The sequence below is a fragment of the Oenanthe melanoleuca genome, chromosome 2 (assembly GCF_029582105.1).
Source record: "Oenanthe melanoleuca isolate GR-GAL-2019-014 chromosome 2, OMel1.0, whole genome shotgun sequence".
Taxonomy (NCBI): domain Eukaryota; kingdom Metazoa; phylum Chordata; class Aves; order Passeriformes; family Muscicapidae; genus Oenanthe; species Oenanthe melanoleuca.
In genome coordinates, this window is record NC_079335.1 from 127,682,100 (window position 1) to 127,704,483 (window position 22,384).

The 22,384-nt window shown below is 38.3% G+C and overlaps 1 protein-coding gene across 4 annotated transcripts in view; it reads right to left on the reverse strand.

Moving 5' to 3' along the window:
• ADAM22 (ADAM metallopeptidase domain 22) overlaps window positions 1-22,384 on the reverse strand; it is a 128,135-nt gene that overhangs the window by 100,516 nt on the left and 5,235 nt on the right. For all 4 annotated transcript variants that reach the window (XM_056486106.1, XM_056486102.1, XM_056486103.1 and 1 more), the window contains exon 3: window positions 10,989-11,065. In XM_056486106.1, coding sequence (XP_056342081.1) covers window positions 10,989-11,065 — 77 coding nt within the window. The remainder of the gene's footprint in view (window positions 1-10,988; window positions 11,066-22,384) is intronic.

A 22,384-nucleotide genomic window follows, 5' to 3' on the forward strand; every position in this document is an offset into this window, starting at 1 on the left:
AACAACACTGGATAAAAATAAATTCAGCTATTATAAAAGCTCGATTTTACGTGGGTTTGTTTCTCTGGAGAAAGAAGTGAAGATCAAGAGAAAAAATATTTTATCTTTTCCAATGACCTTTAGCAACTCAAAAAAGGACAGAAGCCCAATTTAGAAGAAATATGTCTTTGTAGGTCATCTTTAATAAAAATACAAAGATGTTTCTTCTTCAACATCTCACTATATGTCACACTAGATGACAGCATTTTATTTCCTTTGGGATGTTGGAAATAAAGTAAATGGAATAGAAATAGAATAAGGACAAAAGATAAATAGTCTTCTAACATTGTTTTATCTTTTTTTTTTTTTTTTTAAGAAATAGAGCTATTATCATACAACCAGTATTTCAGTCAATTGATAAAGGGATCATTTTTGGCTTACATGAATTTATTTTTATTTCATAGTAGTACAAGCAGATTCCATAATCCTTCATTAAAACACTTGAAAAGAAGGAGAAAAGCTAAAACAGAGTTCTTTTGATAAGATGTACTAGTAAGGTATCTCTCACTGCTTCATTCATCTACTACTATTTCTTCATACAACTTGGGCAATAAAGAGCTAAAACCAAATAGGAAGCAATTAGATATTTGAAGAATTTTAGAGACATAGTGAATTCTGTTCAAATCAGAAAATTGTTTGAAAGGAAAATTTGAGTTTAATATAATTGAAAAAACAGAGAAGCAGATGTGCCCTTACAGAAAAATCACAACAACAATAAATCACCAACGGTTAAGTTCAAAGCCTGCAAAGTACCAAGAGCCCAGGGGTTTGAATTGTGAGTATCATGTTACAGCCAAGCAAACCCTCATTTACAGTATGTAAGCAGAGTAGCTTTTGGTCACACTGAAGAAATAAGAGATTTAACAGTAGAATATTTGTCTACCACAAACCATCTACAATTCCAATGCATCCTTGAGGATGAAAGCCCTGTGACAAAAGGGCATCCCCTGACTCAGCCCAGGAGCTGCTGGGAGCAGTGGCACCAGTGGGACAGGACAGCCCAGAGGGTGAGGGGACAGCACCCCTGGGAAACAGGGCAATGAGCAGGATCAGTATTTCTTGCCAGATTTGCATCTGATAATTGGTGCATTGAGATTTGAAAACCTGATTTTTGTGAATATTTTGGAAGAGGAAAGAAGTCTTCCCACACAGAGGGGTTATTACACCGGGGTTGCTACCTGCTGCTTCTCATGCTAATACAGAGAGGAGAAAATTGCAGCACTGTGTGCAAAGGCTCTCAAACCAAAGTGCAGAATTCTATTTGCTTGTGGTTTTCTTCAAGGAAGCCCTTTCTGCACTAAGGTGACCCAATTATCTGCAAATGCAGTTTTGCCCTCTAGCAGGTCCCAACCAAATGCAAACAATTACATTAAAGACCATACCACACAGAACATCTGTAAACAGGCAGAAGTCTGTTTCTAGCACTGAGTGAGGAAACATGGGCACACCCATCTTGAATATTACTAACAAAACACATTAAAAATGCTATATAAGTTTCACACAACCACAGAAAGAAATAGCTGTGGGCTTCAAAGATGCACCTTACATCTGTAAAAGGTATTGCAAAGAAAGCAGAGGAGTCCAATCCTTAGGTACAGCAGGGTTTGTGTGTGCAAGCTGAGCACTGTTCTTTCCCAGCTAAGATGTTCCATATGTTAACAACAAATTGCTTTAATACCAGTTCTTGATTCAGTTTCTGGACTAAAAACACATTTAAGAAGAACCAGAATATAAAAGGGCTGAATAATCTATTCCTCATATAATCTTACAGAGTTAAAGACCATGAGTTTGTATGCTGATGATTTTTCCAGACATCCATTAGATCCTCCAATTCCCCACCACAAAGTGTAATAATTTTTACTATTTTCATTCTTCATATCTTCATTCCTAGCTCCATGCATCCCCTGACTCCTTGTCTAGAAAAGTAAATTTCAATTCATTTCACTGCTTAGCTGAGGAAAATATTTAAGCCCCAAGATAAAACTCCTCCAGCACTTTCTTTGCTTCTGTTAGTGCTATTTTTACAGAAGGTTATGATGCCAAAGGAGTTCTCAAGGAGAAAGTAAAAAACAGGGCAGTGTGGCTGGACAGCACTGGTAGAGACATATGAAGGAAACTCTACCAGCAGGAACACTGCTGACTCAGGGAAGATATGCCCTATAAATGATAGTAGAAAAAATACCTGCTATTCACATTCCACTTCATACATTTTCCTCTTTACTACCCTCTTCCTTTGTTCTACTCTGCCTACTATTTATAAGTACCAACTCACAGGACCATAGCAGTGTTGTAGCCACAGTGGTCTGAGAATCCAAGTGGCAGAAAGCAAGTAAGAAAAAATAATGCTTCTACTAGACTAACTTGTATGGCTGCCACTTGCTTTTGTAAACACAAATCACATTCTGGCTGTTAAACCATAACCAAATAAAGAAACAGTTGGAAAGGTCAACGGTTTGCTTTGTATTATTTATGGATGTGGCAGTAATTGAAATACAAATCAAGCATTCAAGTAAAAACTCTGGTGCTTAAATTGATATTAGCATGTAAGGATATCGTTCCATTTCAACAGTAAATCCAGAAATTACACTTTGACAATCATAGCCCTTTTTACAGGCTAATTCAAAAATAGTTTTTCTTGTAAAATCTCTCACAATGGCTAAAGGTTATTTGACTGTCAAAATTACTGTCACTTGGAGATACTTGACATTTAGAAGATAAATTCATAGGTGCTGAAACCTTATTTGATTCTTTCCCTAGTTTGAGCCTTTTTACTTAAACACACTAAATATAGCACTGATATAGGACTGATCTGTACAGGCATCTCTGTATATGTGTGTGTAAGATATATTTCTCCTAAATGAACTGGTAATCTAAGGTATATCATCAAGAAAGAAAAACATTATGCTAATAGAATGATAATATCTCTCCGGGATAATTAACCTTTTTTTTTCCTACACAAACACACTCTCACAAATATACACTAACACATTCTCTTAATTATTTTTGCATCAAAAAAAAACAGGCCATGGAAAGGCAATTTATTTAGTGCTGATAATTCCATATGTTTTACTCTACTCTACTCTAAACAAACAAATATTGCTTCCAGTAAATGCAATTGCCTAAACACAGTAAAATACTCTTTATCTCTTTTATACTTTTATATTTTAATATTTTTATCTCTTTTATACTTTATACTTTTATACTCTTTGCTCTTTATCATTGAGGGGAAAACAATGGAATAGCCTTTTCAAAAAAGTTTTAATAGGCCATGAAAGTATCTTATAAAGGGATGCACAGTGACACACTTAGAAAAAGCAAGTAAATTAAACAAATTACCTTTTGTTCTCATTTTAAACAGTATGCCAATAAAACACTCACTGGAATTTCACAGACTTAAACTTTTCATATCCCAGTGAAGTCAGCAGCAAACCTGTGCTGATTTCAACAGTGTTTTCCAGTAGCTGGTTCTAAATCAACAAATCTATAGGCAATAACAGAGAAATACCAGGTAATAGAAATTTGTTAACCTAAAACTAAATTATAATATAAAAATGTAATTGAGTTATCAAAAGCAATTCACCCTTTCAAGAGATGTTTTAAGCATAATAATGCACAAGACAGACTGAAGGAAGGTAATAAACTTACAGATAACTGACATAGTTTATTGAAAATTCCTCTTGTCCAAATTAGCCAGGTATTATTTTGCATGGGATTACAAATTTGAAAGTAATAGCAATTATAAAGAATATTGTTCATATTTACTAAATAGTCAACTCTAAGGTTAGCAAAAGGAAGTTTAAAAAAAAAAAAGAAAAAAGAAGAAAAAATTTTAAGTCCTGGGCAAATTTTGGGAACAATGTAAAGAAGGATTTCAGTTAGAAATGTGAAATCTATGTTACCTTTATACATGACAAAAGGCAGTAGGGAATGTAGAATTCAGCAAGGATACCAATACACTGAGGAGATCATCAAAAAGGCAAAAAGGCAAAGAAATTATTAAAGGTCTCAAAAGGTTTTGAACATAACAAAAAGCACTATACACTACACACACCAAGGTGGGAGGAAAACTTGATGCTACAGAGCTTTTTCAGACTGAAACTATGGTTCAAATGTTTAGCAATCAGGGTAATTAGCAACCAAAACAACTTATATTTTGACAATTCTTTAGTTCTACACTTTCTAAACACAAAAATGAAAAAGCCAACCAACCAAACAAAAAAACCAAACTAACTAACAGACAAATACAAAAGGCAGAAATCCTAAGTGATGATGCCACAAACAAGTTTAATTGCGTAATTCCAGGCAACTTCCCCAGTCTCAGGATGTTTAGTGAGACACTAGCAAACCCTGAATCTTTGCCTTACCCTTCTTTGTCTTTCAATCAAACAGAATCTGTTGTCAGAAATCTCTGCAGAATCAACATTTTTCATTAAGCATAAAAAAAGGATGTTTGTAGCAACAAACAGAATAATTGCCTCTCAGAGCACAAAATCAACATCTGAAATTAAGCAACAGTATCAGCAAGAAAGTGTTTCTCCAGTCTGCATAAGTTTGCACTTATGACCATGGTGGCTTTTCCATCACAGGGTGGAATGGGGAATGAATTTCAAAGAGGGCTGAGAAAGAACAGTCCTGTTGGGTGAGCCAGGGCCCTGATCACAGAGCACATGATAAACATTACTTAACAAATAATTCAAAAAGAGAGCATAACATGATTCAGTACCTCATTCAGAAGACCTGAATCCAGTCTATATCACACTGCCCATAAACTGATAGCAAATATTACAACTGAAGTTTCAGAGCACTCTCATATGGTGAAAAGGCCATTGTGAGAACCAATTACTAAAATGTGATCATACCCAAGTGGGTCTCCTCAGCCTGAACACAGCATGAGCAAGGAAAGTGAACAGAGCTTGAATTCATTTGATCCCAGTATATTGTAGTCACTAGTGAGAAAAATTGGAACTGTGTGCAGCCAAGACATTCACTAAAGCAACTAATAAGGGATTGAGTTGGACTATAGGGAGACCCATAAGGGCTCAGAGGAAGAGGTATTCCTTCTCAGATTTGATCTGACCATCACTTACCACACAGTTACCCAAACAGTAACCAGGCATCACTTCTAAAGTGCCAGAGACCAGAAAGAAGAGCACTTTCAGAGCAGGAGAGGCAGATGGGTTCTCTCCCTCCCCTCCTGTGGGTGATGAGACTCAGGGGGCAGCACAGGAGAACCACTCACCAAAACCTACAGCAGCTACAAACAGTGCAAGGGCATTTCTTAAACCACTTGGGGAAATTAATCCATTTGAATTTCACAGAGCTAAATGTTTACAATTTAGAGCAAATTTAGGAATATGTTTTTCATTTACAGCTTAGATGACACATTGATATTAGTGTTGGAGACCATTTGCCAAGAGAAATTACAGGCAAAGTTTCAGCAGTTTGTCTCATGAAAAAGCTGGCACTTGTCTGTCAAGCTGCCTTTTATTTTGCTTCTCTTTCCAGAATTTTCTGATGAAGTTTACAATCTGATCCTGTAAGGTTTGCAAAACTCTAGTTAAAAGACATTCCTAATAAACATTCCTCACAAGGCATGAGGAATGTCTGTATCCTTCTCAGCAGTAGTTGCAAAACAATTCAATTCCTGGGGTGCCAGGAACATTCCAATATCACTAACCAGAAATAATTTAAAGTAAGATTGACATATACAAAAAAATCTATCAATATTTTCTGAATAAGCTTTTTTGGTTTTGCCTTCCTTTTAATAAATTGAGAGAAAGGGTGTTTATTTTCCACACAGAGAGCAGAATTATTGAAGAGTTTTTAAAAATTGCCTCATATGTAATCTTTCAGCCTTCTGAAAGTCGTTGATCATGACAACCATCAATTTATACAGTGTGCTGGTCCCTCCTTCAGGACACGGCCAGGTGCTCAGCTGGAACAGATGATGTGTGAGCTTCCTGAAGTGGCAGAGTTTCTGATCACATCTCACCCAGCCTACTGCTTCTGTACAGATTAACTTCCACAAAAACATGGACCAAAGCAATTAGATTTGTGTTGCAGGATGAGAAAGCAGCTGATGGTTTTGCCCCATCCTAGAGACTGACTGTCACCAGGAAGGACAGCACAGTCCTGAAGCACTGAATATAAGTTTGAAATCCTTATTTATGCTTGTGACCCTTCAGAGCACTTCCCATCACCACAAACCTGAAGATGCCAGGCTAACAATGTGCTCACTCTCACAAAAAAAAAAGGGCATGATCAGGGAGAGCTCTTGTTACAACATGAGAGGCCAAGGCATACACAGGTGGTCAGATGCTCCAAGGAGCTTTCCAAAGGCCAAGGAGCTCCTCAGTGTCCACACCAGCTCAGAAGTGGCCACATTTCAAACTCACACTCTCTGCTTGTCTCCAGGATGGGAGACACCACAGCCTTTATACAAAGCTGCAGCATCACCTTTCTTGCCCATCATGGCTTTACAAAGTGAACCTGGGGTGATCCCCCAATTCAGAGCCTGTCCACCCCCCAGACAAGCACAAATACTGCAGTTTTTCCAGCTACCCATCCAGCAGCAAGCTCCTTTCAAACCACAGCTTGTTTTGGGCCATCATGACATCAGGTCTCAGCTGCCTCACCAAGAACAAACATCAGGTGCTCCAGGACAGACACAAGGGAGCAGAAGGGATTCAAAGAGGTTTTTGGAACTGCATCTGTCCTGATGAGCGCTGCTGTTTAATCACATAGTTACAACACAAGATGAGAGTGTAAATGGTTGTGTGACTACATTTAAGAAGAAATATTCTGCATGAAAAAAGAAACAGCCATTTGCTGTGCCACAGATCCACCACAGCATTAAAAACTTCAAGGGGAAGGAGTTAAAATAAAGGAAATGAGGAAGAACACTTAATTTCTGTGTGCCTCCAGCACAGGTCTGGGTCAGAGCTGGACACCTGTGGAGGGTGGGAAGGCTGGAGCAGCAGCTGCCTGGCCAGCCCTGGCTCTGCCATTGCTGGAGGCAGCACTGACCAGGATGGCCAGAGAAAACAGCTCCATTAGATGCAGCCCTGAACACACGACTCACAAACATACCAAAGCCACTAATGCATCCCTAACCCCTGCCTCAGGGATTGAACCTTCTAAAAATGCAGCTGATTTGATCTGAAAGCTCCTTTGTAAAAGCTACAGCCAGTTGAAAAGAAAAGGAAAGTTAAAAAGAAGCACTGTATCTTAGAAAAAAAGCTCATTGTAGGAACACTATGGCAACTCGGGAAAAAAGGAGGGAGGAAGAATGGTGATGTATATAGAGAAAATACCACCATCACTAGGGAAAGAAAAAAAGGGGAACTACACTGTAATTTTAACAACATTTGATTACTTTTTATTATCACTACAGGTTATACTTGAGCATATTTTAATCTGCATTTAATGTGAACAAATACACATTCACAACTGGTTGAGATCCAAAATAAGCAAGAAGAAGGCACATGTATTTCAGTATTAAATTAAACTACCACACTTTAATGCCAGTTAGAAGTTTTTTCACTTCCTTCTTCTCACTTGCATCCAGGACTTGCAGAATGCTCCTGTCCTGGCCTTCAGTTTTCCTGATGCATGAAATGCTGATGCAAGGTCTGCTTCTTTATTTTCCTCCCCAGTTCCTGTATCTCCCTGCTTCTTCACTGCAGAAATCACTGAGTGTTTGGATGCAGGCCACTGTTCTGGGAGGCGGCACAGGAAGGGAAAGTTGCTCCAACTAACACCCCAAATCAATAATAGCAAGTGAAGTGAAGTGGTAAAACAGAGTGTCAGGCAAGGAGGGAAGAGACAAAAGTAGGAGACCACAAACATTTCTGCCAGCCTTAACTGGTACAGAGTGTACAGAGTGTTGGCAAGGTAACAGATAAAGAAAAATAAGAAATTTGTGCAGCACCTATGGTGCTGGCTGAGTGGACAACTATTCCTGATGGAAAAAGATGACAAAGAATTGTGTGACTCTGGAGAACTGAATAAGAACAGAGATGGAAAATACACAAACAGAATCTAAAATAAAACAGGGTACACAACAGGAGTATGTATAAAACAGTACAGCCAAATGCAGCAGAAGGAACGCAGGATCTGACAGATAAAAATATGGATTTGAAAAGCAGCAAAAGAAGAAAAAATATTTGCAGACAAACATATTTTCATTTCTGACAGTTTTTTAAGCTCCTTTTTTGCTACTCTCATTTCAATTTTGAACTTTTTTCCTCCATAAATTGGGGAACCATATGGGAGAACGAACACTTTCACTGTGACTGACCACCACTGATACTGTAACTACAGATGAAGCTCAGATATATTCAGGTAAACTAAGCTTTAAACAACATGAAGACTGCAAGAAAGGAGACTGGCATAGTCAAGGAGTGTCCCTCCTTTCTGATAACCCATGTATTTGAAATTCTTTCTCCCTCTGTGTCCCCCATATCTCCCTTAACATTTCTTAAATGTGTATTACACTTAAGAGCTAATTTTACCACAGGGGGCTGTTTCAGCATGCTTTAGACATTAGCAGAGGTTCAGTTATGAATACTAAACTGCTATTTTTTCCAGAGAATAACTAAGATCTTGAACCTTGCTGCTTACAAGAATTTAACTACTTTTTAACTCTAGAGCTACTATGGTCTAAATATACACACAGAATATAATATGAAGAGTGAGAACTGCAAAAGAAAAATACAGTTACAACCTTCTGAATTAAAGATTTTTTTTTACAGGAATGAGCATTAAAAATAAATTTTAAATGTTGTTCTGGTATACCTGGCCCTCTTTTTACTTGATGATCTTCAAATGATATTTCAGAGGTAGTTTAAAAGTTAATTTAAACATCATGATAGAAGCCAAACAGCCTAATTTCCTTGCAGCCTTCTCCTTTTCATTTTGCACCATTTGTGAAGGAACTTCTTTTATATTATAAAAGTGTAGCTCTTCAAGAAAAGTTAATATTAAGTTGGATTCCAGCACTCTTAAGAACAATAAAAAAGCATTTTGACATACCATACACATACTTGTGCAATATCTTTCAAGATAACAAAGGAATGACATAAAAATGGCACTCAGCTCAAAACAAATAAAATGTTAAACACATGTTTGTGTGTCTATGTGCATACATGCATAAATAAAAAATTCTACCTACAAGTTTCCTTACACATACAAAATCAAAGCCTTAACTACTCTTTTCATAGACCATTAGGAAATGTGTCTATTTTTTTAAAGATGACCTGAAATTGATACTGTAAGGACAATGCTGAACTTTTAGAAACTAACTGTAATCACACCATCAACCTGCCAAATTAAAACAGGTTTGTGCAGCCAACTCTTAGTAAGGTATAAATATGTACACAAAACTCTACTTCCAAGAAACATTTCAGTGTTGAGGATTTGGTGCTTTTCAACAGGGAATTTTTCCTCTGTAACTGTTTTAAAATACAGTTGTTTTACACACTTCTAAATCAGCCTCTTGTCTTCTTCCAGCAGCATAGTGTCTCCAATGTCTGTAACTAGCAGGGATTCATGTGTGCTTTTTACCTAATGTCAGGGCATGTAGAGAAATTGTCACTGCTTCAAGAATATTTACAAGTGAAAAAATGAACCCGAAATTTGAGTGGGTGTCATTGCAACCTGAAGGGTTCATCTTTTCAGCAGAAAAACTTGCAGCACTTCCATGCAAACTCTTACACCAAACAACAAAACATTGTGTCCAATTATTAGGAGCTGAATTACTTAACAAAACACCTCTATTTACTCTATTATTTATTCCCTTTTCACTTCAGGACAGAAAAGAAAAGCAACTCCTATGTTAAAACAGCTGTGCTAAGACTACTTCAAAAACTCATTACTGAAAGCCACACACCAGATTTCACTGTAAGGTTACTATTATTCAATCTCTCCTCGTGGACTGCAGATCACAGTGCTACTGCCTTATAATGCTTCTCTGTTCCAAAAGGCTGCAAACACATCTTGAGAAACTTCATTCCCAAGTACTCATTGTTTTTTGAGGATTAGCTGTTGTGCAATTGATGTACCTTCAGTACTTTATGTTTGGTTATTAAAATGCTCAGAGCTACCAGTTTTTGGGAAATCCATCTTTTAATATCCAGGGAGACTCTGTGTGAAGTTTGTAATTTGTCTTTAAGGTAAACTGACAGAAGCAAGGTCATACCTGGAGTGCTGTGTCCAGCTCTGGGCTCATCAGTGCAAGGGAGAAATGGAGCTCTTGGGGTGGGTCCAGCAGAGGAGAACAAAGATGATTAAAGGACAGGAGGATCTTTCTTACAAGGAAAGGCTGGGGGAACTGGGTCTGTTCAGTCTTGAGAAGAGACAGCTGAGAGGGGACCTCACCAGTGTCTGTCAGTATCTGAAAGGAGGGGGCCAAGAAGATGACCAGGCTCTTCTCAGTGGTTCCAAGCAATAGGACAAGAGGCAAAGGGCAGAAACTGATGCACAGAAAGTTCCACCTGAATATGAGGAAGAACTTCTTTATGTGCAGGTGACCAAGCACTGGAACAGATTGTCCAGAGAGGGTGTGGAGTCCCTTGCTGGAGATATTCAAGAACCATCTGGACACAATCCTGTGCCATGTGCTCTAGGATGGCCTTGCTTGAGCAGGGAGGTTGGACCAGATGACCGTCTGTGGTCCCCTGAATCTTCCTGTGATTCTGTGAGGTGATATTAAACTACAAAAATGTCAGTTATACTGGAATAGCTACCAAGTAGTAGCAATGGGAATATCAAAGCCTACAATGCTACTCAAGAAAGTAACAGAAGAACCTAAAATATACCACTACAAATTAACTCAATACCTAACATAGTATTTTTGCTATAATACAGCCTCTAAAAACTCCACTGGAAAATTCCATTTCACAGGCACCAGGTCCTGGACAAATGTAGTGTAAGATACAGTCATTACTTACTGGTTTAGTGTCACATCTAAGATGAAAGATGATCCAAAAGCATCAACCTGGAAGCTGGCTCGAGCAATGTGGGTAGACTGCAATATGGAAAAGACTGGAATTATTATTAAGTCATGGCAAAACCTTTTGTACTGGTTTGAGAATGCAGAAACAAAATACATACAATAAGTAAAAATATGTCATTAACCAAATAAAATTGCATTGAAACAGACAAGCCAGTCTATGATAAAGAATAAAAGATCAGTTGTGGGAATCTATGGGACTTATTCAAGAATTCCCAACAACACAATCAGTGATGCAGAGTAACCCCCATGTTAACCCATCTACACCCTAGGAAATGGCTCCTCAAACTCCCATCCTGGGCAAAGCCAAGCAAAGGGAAGTGAGACCTCCCCTGGCTCACATGCTCCTTACCCTGACTCTGGACAGACCAGCTGAGACATTACTGCCTTGGTCAGACAACTGCACTCTCACCAATCTCACCAACACTGCCTGAAAGAAACTGTTCATTCACACAGACTCTCATCCAGCAAGGGGACAGCAATGGGATAAAATATAATTAGCTGTGGATTCTGTAAAGCTCTGGCTCACAACCCTCTAAAAGGTTCCCAAAACTCTAAACCCTTGAGCAGCTACTAAAACCAAAGAAATATGGGTGGTAGAGAAACAGCTTGCTTGCTTGCTTGCTTGCTTCCTTTCTTTTCTTCTTTTACTTTACCATATATTCTCCCCAAACTAGTTCCTTTAATTCAGTCCTATAGCAGCAAACATTGGAACACTTCATAACTCCCAACTGCCAGAAAGAGTTTATTTCAGTAGTAGTGGAAGAAAATACTCAACTATCCGATACAAATGCAACACTTGTTTCTAGACCTGAAAACACCCAAGAAACAGAATTGCCATGTTATTCAACTAATTAATTAGAAGAGCTACTTGGAGACATTTTGGAACAGTATCAACTTTGTTTCTATTTCGTTTCCAGTGAAATGTGCACATTAAGATTTGAAGCATGTAGACAGAGGACCTAAGAGGAACTGCTGAAGAACTACTTATGACTCTAAACTACACTTCTCCAAATAATTATAATACAGGATAGTGCAACTGTAACAAATGATTTATTGAAAGCTCTGGGAAACAAGGAACAGGATGGGATAATGCGAATCATCAAATTCACTCCTTCTAAAACTACTGGCAGGCTTTCAATAGGCAATAAATCCAGAAGAGCTGAGAATACCAGCTTCCTTGGAAAAGAACAGCAGCAATGAAAAGTTAAGGAAATCAAGACCTTTTTTTTTGTTTATTAAATCTTTTAGTTACCCTACAGCAAAACTTTCTTGTTATGTCTGCATATATGGGCACGAGTATTAATAAATAAAAAATACAACATCCATGAATACATATCCACAAACAGATGAATTCTTTTAAAAAATCCAGAGGTCAGGACAGTTACTCTTACTAGAGGATGCTCAGGCTGGGGGCCCTCTATAAAAATGCCTGGCTGTGTCACTACTGTGGAGATGCACACAAATTGCATGACCAGAAACTACACATTTACATTACTCTTCAGCAGGATGCAGTTAAACTGGAAAGCTCCTTAGAAGGCAGTTCAATAGATATAACTCCATGTCAGATATCCTTTTGTTTATCCCCACAACATTGAACCTGCTTTGTAACACAGGCCACCAGGTCTCTGCTAAGTGGTTCTTCTAATTTCTGGATAATTTATCATCTTTTTTGAACAAATGTATCTTTTTTGACCAAATGAATATACCTATCACACATCTTTTACCTTATCTAGGTAAATAATAGGTGGTTGGTTACCATTAGTATTAAAAGCCTAGTTTCTATCAAAAAAAAGCATAAAAATTAAAAGCAAATAAACAACAGCAACAACAAAAATACACATCCAGCTGGCATCTGTGATGACAGACACCCATAAAATGTACAGACACCCACAGCAGATATGGCACCTACATGCAGGACCATCATTTGGCTGTTTCTGGCCTGAAGCAGCTAGTGCAACCACAAATAGAGCAAAAACAACCATCAACAAATTATCACATTACCATTGTTGTTTCTTTTCCACCTCTCAGGCAGCAGTCTGCTCTGAATGATTTTAAAATTTCATCTTCTCTTACTAGATGTGAATTTTCAGGCTGCTGTTCACAAACAGAATGTGACAGGCCACAAATCAAGATACAAGGGACCGATGGCAGCTCTGCCATTCCCTTGTTCCACTGCAGCCCATTTGCCAACCTCAGCTAACCTTCACTCATCCACCTGCAACAACTGCTTTCTGATCAAAGGAATAATGACAGGCCAGTTTTTTGATTCTCACCATTACATTATTAAATGCAAAGAACATTCTACAGCATTTTATTATTCATGCTTGTTAACAACATAGCTACTACCTACATATGCCATCATTTAGATCTCTATGCAGAGTATAGCCAAGCCTTCTATATGACCATATGCTGGTACCAGAAGACAGCTAGTGAGTAAGAAAGAATATAAAAAGCCTAACTTGGATTTCTAAATGCACATATATTAAATGTGACATTTGTCATTAAATTATATCCACTTGATAGACCATCAGAGCAAAAATGACTGTATTGTTTCAGTTTGATTTGGCTTCCAACTGCTAGGTATATTGCACCATATTGATTTGGTCTGGGAGATTTCCTCTCTTGAACACATCTCCAAGATAAACAACTACAAGCTAATGTATTTCTAAGGTGACCCTGGACCACAGTTATTCCCTGACAGAAACTGTTAATGTGGATTTAAGGGAAAAAAATACATATGAATAAATTAATATGAAATACATTACACAGATGTAACCACTCCTCAAGACACATGATGCAAACCCAGAAACTTACCATGAAGTTTAAGCTCAAGTGCAACCACGTGTATGTCAAGGATATTTCAAACCTACCGAGATACCAAGACATTCTGGATAGCCTGACAAAATCATCTCTTTCCAGAAATCACATCCCTTCCTGATACATGTTTGTGTCACACCCTACACCGTGGGCTGCTGCCAAAAACAAACAGTTCTGCCCCATCCTGGCCATGTGCTCCCACCTACTCTCCCTTGTCAGCTCATGTGGCTAGCCAGAAAGTCAGATCAGCAGCAGAAAATTAATCACTACTTGGAGTGGGCCTGGTTTTTGTCAGACAAACAAACTGATCTAAATAAACCACATGGTAAATATAACAGAAAGAAGTCAGAGGGGAAACCCAGGAGAGAATGAAGAAGAAGACAGGTTCCCCCTTTCAGCTAAAAAGCTCATCCACCATAACAAAAAACTGCACCTTAAGAATTCCAGACAAAGGATTTTTTAGGGTAACAGTTCTTCTAAATATCTGGTTAAGAACCACAAAATAAAGAAATGGATTTTTAAAAGCCTTGGCTCTACGTTATCTTTAAGCACATCTACCTGCCTGCCCAGTGAATAGGTAAAATGACCAGCTGCAAAGGAGCTTACATTCATAGGCATATGTCAGTTAAAGAACACAAAGAGAGGAATTAAGTACTTTCCATCTATACCACCTCAGTCAAGCAGAAGTAACAAGAAAGATCCCTGCAAAGGCTTCTCTAAACTACCAAAGCAAGACTACCAACTACATCACTCAGCTCTCCAACTGAAAAACTCTCTCAGAAAATGTGGGGCTTTTGCAACAGCCATCAGCAGCTTGACGTATCAGTGGCTGACAACTGAGTCATAAAAGGGGAGTTCCTGGAGACCAGAAGATGCACTCAATGCAGAACATGAACAGGAGCCAGGGAAAGGAGAATCGAACTGCTTAATGGAAGAGCACAATGCAATGCCTCCGACACAATCGAAAAGTTCTGAAATTTTTATGTCATGCAACTGAAGAAGAAAAATACCAATAACAGCTCTGAAATCAGCTGCAGTACTTCAGGTGCAATTTCTAGTGGTGCATAAATTTTTCTGACCTGCAAGGCCCCCTACAGAAAATACTAAGCATCCCATGCACCTAATGCAACTATGCAGAGCTAACTTCTTTTAAAGATTGTGAGGTTTAAGCATGTCAGTGAATGTCTGAATCAAGAGTAAATGGAGTGGAAAAGAGTGTTTCAAACCACTAAGTACACAGATATTTTATCCAAAGCAAAGATTATAAGCTTGAATTCAACAAAAACAAAAGTGGTATGCAAACCTTCCTGCCAAACCAAGAGCGATGGGATTCCAATTATTTTAAATCACCTGCTCCTTGCCTCAGGGATCACTTCAGTAATAGAGGAGATGGACAATCAGTACCAAATATGACTATTTGTTACTACAGAGAAACACAAGAGAATAATGATGTCCCTTTAGCACTCCTGCTGGGATCAGCTTTCTCAGAAACCAGCCCCAAAGAATGAGCACCTGCAAGGGGAACAAATGTCCATCAACTACAACCAGTGCACATCACTGCAGATCAGCACCAGTGCACTGCTCTGCAGGTAGCCTTCAAAATATCACAAAGATTTTCATTTCAAATAGAGCAAGTATCTTAACCACCAGTGAAACATTTACAAGCTATGCACTTTCTTGAATAATCAAACTAACAAGAATTTTAAATTGAAAAACTCAGACATTTTCCTCACATTGTGTATAATTAGTTGAGTATTGAAAGCAGCACAGTAACATGATGACTAAGATTTTTCCTCAAAAAACAAGGAAAAATAATTAAAAACATGTTGTGATGCAATGTGCAATTCCTCATAACATGTTTCTTCCTTGAGAGGTATCCTTAATAAAGCACTTAGATACTTTTTTATAAGTTTTTATGGAAGAGATTACAAAAATTTCTGTCAAAAAAGAACAAAGTCTCGTAAAAAATCGAGTAGAAAATCCTATTTATATGTTTGTCCTTCTATGTAAAAAAAAAATTATTTACTACTATATATAGCATTGTAGTTTCTAATTAAAACATTCTGGTCAAATTTGTAGACTTGAAAGACAAGCATAAAGAAAATCAAGAGATAAAATAATACTTGATGTTACAGGAAGAAAAAACTTTAAAAGTGTGCTTCAGAACTTGTAAGAAAAATGAGATTTTATAACAGACATTTGGTGAGTCAGTCACATTTATAAAATAATAGGTTCTTTAGATATAAATTTAATTTCCCCCCCTCATTTCATAGAACAGAAACCTCAGCTTGTTGACAGCCCCTTAAGTGTGCATGAAATAACATAGATTATCTTAAGTTCAGTAAGGACACAGATAAGCCAATGAGAAATCAAAATAAATATATGCATGAAATTAAATGAAAAATACTAAAAATTTCATGTAGCTTTACTTACATTTGCTATTTTGAAAATAATAGTTACAAATAAATTTATTCTAGAGTAGAGAAATGCAGTGCCAATTAGCACTCTATAAAAGGACACATAAAAGGTACACACTCTAAAAAGACAATTTGCAGTCTCAATTTTGTTATAATAAATCCAGACTTATGCAGTATATTTTTGCTTTATGTAAAAAAAGAAATCTGTTCAAAAAAATACTTTTTCACACATACTGGGAAGAAAAAAAATATTCAAACTTTGCTAAGAGACAAAATTCAGAAATAAGCTTAGCTCTAATATTAAAAAGTATGTATCTCAAGTAAAAGAATCTGCTTTCAAAAGTACATAATAAAATACAACTGCAATATTATTTCCTCAGGCCTGTTCTACTGCCATTTGAAAATATCTAATTTTAATCTAAAGTTCAGTATTACTGAACTGAATCCATGTATCATAGCATATTAAACAACTGCAAAATCTCTTTTTTTACTTTCCCTAGCATTCTCATAATATTTATAGGCACTCATTTTTTGTATCAATTGTCATTATCTGACATTCTTCATCCAAGCTCTCTCTTTTTATCCAATGGATAAATCTAAATCTCTTTGGGGCATTTGGCAGGGCGGAGTTTATTTAATGAAAAAACTGCAGAATAGGATCATGGTTTGATGAAAACGCTTTCACAACTACCTCTTTGGGGCACATTTAGTAAATCCGTCATTTATTCTTAGGAAAAGCTAGAAATAAGAAAATATTTCAACAGATGCATGTTAATTTTTTAGTCCTGGATCACACATTTGTTCTCTGTGCCAAGTGAGGGTGGAGCACAGGGAGAGCTAAACACCATCAGCTAGAGTGTGGTGCCAAGGTCCAGTTCCTTGTGGTTGTAAACATGACCTAAAATAGCTTTTCTCCCTATAAACATCATTGCATCAATGAACTCAAACTCAGAAGCAAGAACCACTTGTACCTCTAAAATGCCAGTAATTAGTCTTCCCAGTCAGAAAAGAAAAAGGGGGGGAAATGAAAAGCCCACCAAAAAATCACAACAAACCCCCCTGTTTTTTCCATTTGTGTGTTTGAACACAGAGACTGTTGGAATTTACTCAATATACATGGGGGAAGAGCACAAGGGAGAAAAAACCCGAGCACAAACTGATGAAAGATGTCACACAGGTGTCACTGCTTCAGGCATGGATCCTTTGCAGGATCCCTGAAAACTTCTCTTCCTGCTCTCCTTCCTCACCTCCACTTCATCTTTCTCAGAAATTCACCCAAGGTTAACTCTTAAGTGAAACAGTGAAGACAAGAAAACTATTGGGCTGTCTGCTACCAAATCTGGCACAAGCTACCATTTGATCTCACATATCTAACAGGACAAATTTGAGTAAGGGAGGGGGCAAGATGCTGCTTCCCAAGAGGCAACCTAACACTTGTTTCCAGCACCAGTAAAGCCCTGTGGCAACAAGATCTCACACTGGTTGTGCTTTTAAGTGCAGAGGATGATGTTAATTTGATTCTGAAATTTTGTTTATAAGTTTTGATTTCCTGTGAGACTAATTACTGCAAGTCTTCAAATAACTGTGAAAGGAAGAACTGCGAGAACTTTTGGGAAGTCTTCTTTTTCTCCCCTTTTTCTGAAAGGGAAGCAGCAAGGATTCATGTATAAAAGGTTACATACAACTATAGTGCCAGAGGTCTTAAATGTATCACTACTGGGGCAAAACCAGAAATCTGGTGAGGGCTCAATCTCATGTTTTTAAAATGTGCTCAGAAACATTCTTTATCATATACTAATGGCTAGGGAAATTATGATCAAATACGTTGTTTGAAGTGTGATTAATCAAGTACAGGGTTACATATAGAAAACAAAGAAAAGTCATGAATGAAAATTTGAAAAGTTCAGAATCTCTGCCTGCCATAATTCCTATAAAACTATGACGACCATTGAAGATCACACTTCAAAAAGTAAGACAGGGAGCAGAGCAAACAAAGACTCACCCTGTGACCCAGAAACACCAGTTTCCATTGCTCCCCACAGTGACAGTAGTTTTCAGAAAGCCAGATCTAACAGCAAAAGCAATGTACTGGCATGCCTAGGAGTCAGTAAAAACACTACAGCAGGAGAAGTGCAACATGCTCCATCTGCATCACTCAGCAGCCCAGGACCCGGCTGCAATCTGAGGGCAAAACTACTTTGTGAAGAAACACGAGATCACAGGGAAAGGACTCCAACAAGGACAATCTATCCTCAGTAAATACCCCTCTCCCTGGCAGTTTCAAGTGGGCAGAACCCAAAGGAGATGCTACTCGTGCACAGCTGCAGCGTGAGAGGCAAACAACCAGCACAGCACCCATCTGCAGGGGACAGAGCACACAACAAGGGCAGCAACGCACAGCCCTTGAGCAGGAACCCATCTGCAGCTCTGTGTCATCGCTCTGGAGAAAGGACTATTGTCCAAGAACACCACTTAGGCAAGAAGGAAAACCCAACAGATCCAACAGTCGGGAGGAGAGAAGGCATTTCCTCGGCTGAAGCAGATGGTGCCTTGAGGTCATTTTTAGCTACATGTTTTCCAAGCTCTGAAAGGAATCAATAACATTTAAAGGCCCCCTTTTCAGCATCTCTTGCAGTCTTCAGAAATGAAGGAACAGAGTTCCACTCTGAGAGAAATCTACAAAAACCTGCCTTTACATTACAAATAAAGCATTCAAATCTAGTAAAAAAGAGTCCACTCTAACTTTGCTCCTTTATACCAGTACCAGTGACCAAACCTTTTTTCAGCAACACAGTGACATATATCAAACACTTTATAATTGGTCTTACATTTAGTTTACATAAAAATGAAAGCTTACTACCAAAAGATTAGCTCTGCCCACTGGAAGTAACAAGCACTCTTGTTACTTGTTACACACCTAAAGACTAAAAACATGGTCCATTCTCCCAGGAATGGACCCTGGGCACCAACAGAAAGTTTACCAACATCCATAGCATTAGAGGCTAACAAAAGCTTGGCAAAACTTGCAGACTCTTAGGCATGCCAATGCTCAATCAATTCCACAGATAATACTTTTTAAACATGACTCACCCTCTACATTCAAGTATCAAAGTCCTGCTACAAGCTGAAAAGTGCAAGAAAAACAAATTTCAAAACTCCTTTTCCCCTTGATACAGCCTAGGAAATCAAAATGCATCAACATTTTCACTGTATATATTTTCTGAAACAACTGATGGATGGATTTTTTTCATTCCCACTGAATTTCAGGAGTCAAAATGTCTCTAAGGAGACATTTCTGGAACACAGTGCATTCCTACATACTCCTATTCTTCTGAGCAATTTTTGAGCTGTAAGTCAGGGCTCTAGCATCCACATTCCTATACATCACACTTTCATTAGAAGGCATTTACCCACACAAATTTTTCTAAACTTTGTATTAATATCACATTCTGGAGTATGCTTTTTCTAAAGTGTGGTGTTATGCTACGGTTTTCTGGTCTGGTAACATCCATTATGCTTAAAAACCAGGAAGAAAGAGAGACTTCAGAGTGAATTTAGCATAGGTAGACAAACCTGAGCTGGTCAAATTACCAGATGAATCACCAGATTGTCTGGGGGCAAACGCACAGCAACAATGCCATGCTTTTAACTTACTTTAACTGAACCCAATTTTCAAGCTGGACTCCTAGTGAACAATTAAAACAGCTCTAGGCCATTTGCCACTTTCTGTTATTTGTTCATAATTTCAGCTGACCCTGCCTTTCCACTTGAACTTACCCAGCTAGCCAAACCCCATCATGGCAGTGTATGCCAAGGCCTGGCAGAACACATCCTGACCATGTGCACACACACTTCAGCTACCTTTCTGTTCAGTGCTTAACTTTATTGTTGGAGAAAAAAACCATAAGCCTTCCTTCACACAGTCCTCCCACTGATGTACTAAAAGCTTACACAGATGTAATATTCAGTGTCCAAAGCTCTCATCTGCACTGGACATCCTTCCATCTGAGGACGATGCTGTTCCACATCCACGCTTGGCTGTGGATCAGCACAGCTGCTGCTGCACAGTTTACCCCTGCAGCAATGATTTCTCCTCTGCAGATTAATGCAACTATTGCAGTGGCTTAAGAGGAGCACTATCAGGAGGCATCTGCAGCTATGAAGAGCTAAATTTCATGTGACAGATCTCTGCAATGCTGTATGTGCTCCAAAAGACATCTCCACAGAGCAATGTATCCATACACTATCTAGATCACTGGCAAGTTAGAGGAAAGAAGGTAACTAGAGGGGTATTGAAGGTTTTCTTGTCTGAAAGTTTTCCACAGGCAATCATAGCAAATTTGGCATTGTTTAAAATAAATTACAGAAGTCAAAACTAGAGAAAAGGAAGACAGGATGGGAGTTACAGTAATTTTTGGAGATGTTGAATACAGTGGTTTTGGTTAACACGCAAGAAACAAACAATTACATAATTTCTAGAATAAAACAATACTGAAAAATATATCTAGTGATGAAAACACTGAACCATATCAGTAGATGAAGAGAAAGATAGATTGCATAGGAAGACACCAAAATCCTATGTCCAGTCTTATCTCTGACCCTATTGGACTTCACCCTCTGTATCCACAGTTATCCAGACTGAGAGAATGCACAACCAGCAACTAAATCATCTGACATGTAAGCATGCAGAAGAGCAGTCTGTTTGGGAGGAGAGGCAACCTTGGCTCAAACTCATGAGAGTGGAAGACAACAATCCTCATCTTCCATCTTCTCCAGGGGAGAAACTCCAGGGGAGGCAGTAACAAGTGGAAGGACCGCAAACCTCAGCAGAGCTAACTGGAGAGGGAAAAGCACAGAGCCAAGTGCTAGCTAGAAGGACCCACAATTTACAGAGCTGAACCTATCAGACTTTTGAAGGTTTTACACAGTTTGATTGACCTTTAAGCAGTGTTTGACAGGATAACTGTGATAATGTTTTCACAAGCAGAGCCCTAAAAAAGTTGTTAGTTTTGAGTCACTTAAAGACTGGTGTGATTATTGGGAAAACTACAAAAGGGACCTGGACTACCAGAAGGATAATATATCTACCACGACCTTTTAACACACATGTCCATAATGCTCTTGTGGCAAACATTTCAGAGTGAATTTAACTTCACATGTAGTTCCTCCAGAATATGGCTAAATCTTATCAAAGTTTATCATGACACCGCTCAGGACGCAACACACTCTACACAATTCATGTGTTATAGCTGATCAGCCACTGCAGGAGTCCCAAAACAGACACACAGTGAAAGCCAGGCAGAAAGAATACTTGGTGGGATCCTGCACTCAGGGGCACCAACACAGACCAGGAGTGAATACAGACACATTCAGTCAGACTTTGTAGGTACCACACTAATCATGGCAACAAGCAAATGCTGGGAAAATACTTTGTACACAAATTGTTACATCTGAGCCTATAAGATCCCTTTTGGCTGTATATAAGCCTGTTCTATGAAGCTAAGCCATGGCTTTAGGAATGTCTCTCCTTGCCAGTCTGCTATGGCACAAGCCTGAGAAGATGACACTAAACAACATGAACTCTGAAGCAGCAGCTACCAGAGATTTTTTGCAGGATGATTTTTTGGACTTATACATTTACTGCAGTAACAAATCTCATTATCAGACTTTTCCTGATACAAGATTGCAAAGAAGGATAAAACAGGAATTTGAAATATTCTTTGCCTATAAAATACCAAAACACACTTTGAGTACTTTCATAAAAAGGTGTACCTGAAAGTGCCTCCTACATCAGAAATCAAAAGACGCCCTCAATGCCCTTATATCATTCAACATGCAATCTATAGCAAAGTTTAGCTTTTAGCAGTTTTTTTTTTTTCTCTTTAGGAAGGCAAGACCTGCATAAAGAGTGTGAATATTTTAACCATCATTCACATATTCATAAAATATTGCCATGTTGGTGAAGTATCTTCCTGTAGTTCCCTCCAGTATCTTATCATACTGCAGAACTGCATACGCTGAACACACAGTAAAGTATCACACACATTTTGCCCAATGCCTTACAAACCTTAAGAGGCAACAAGGCAGGAAGAAAACC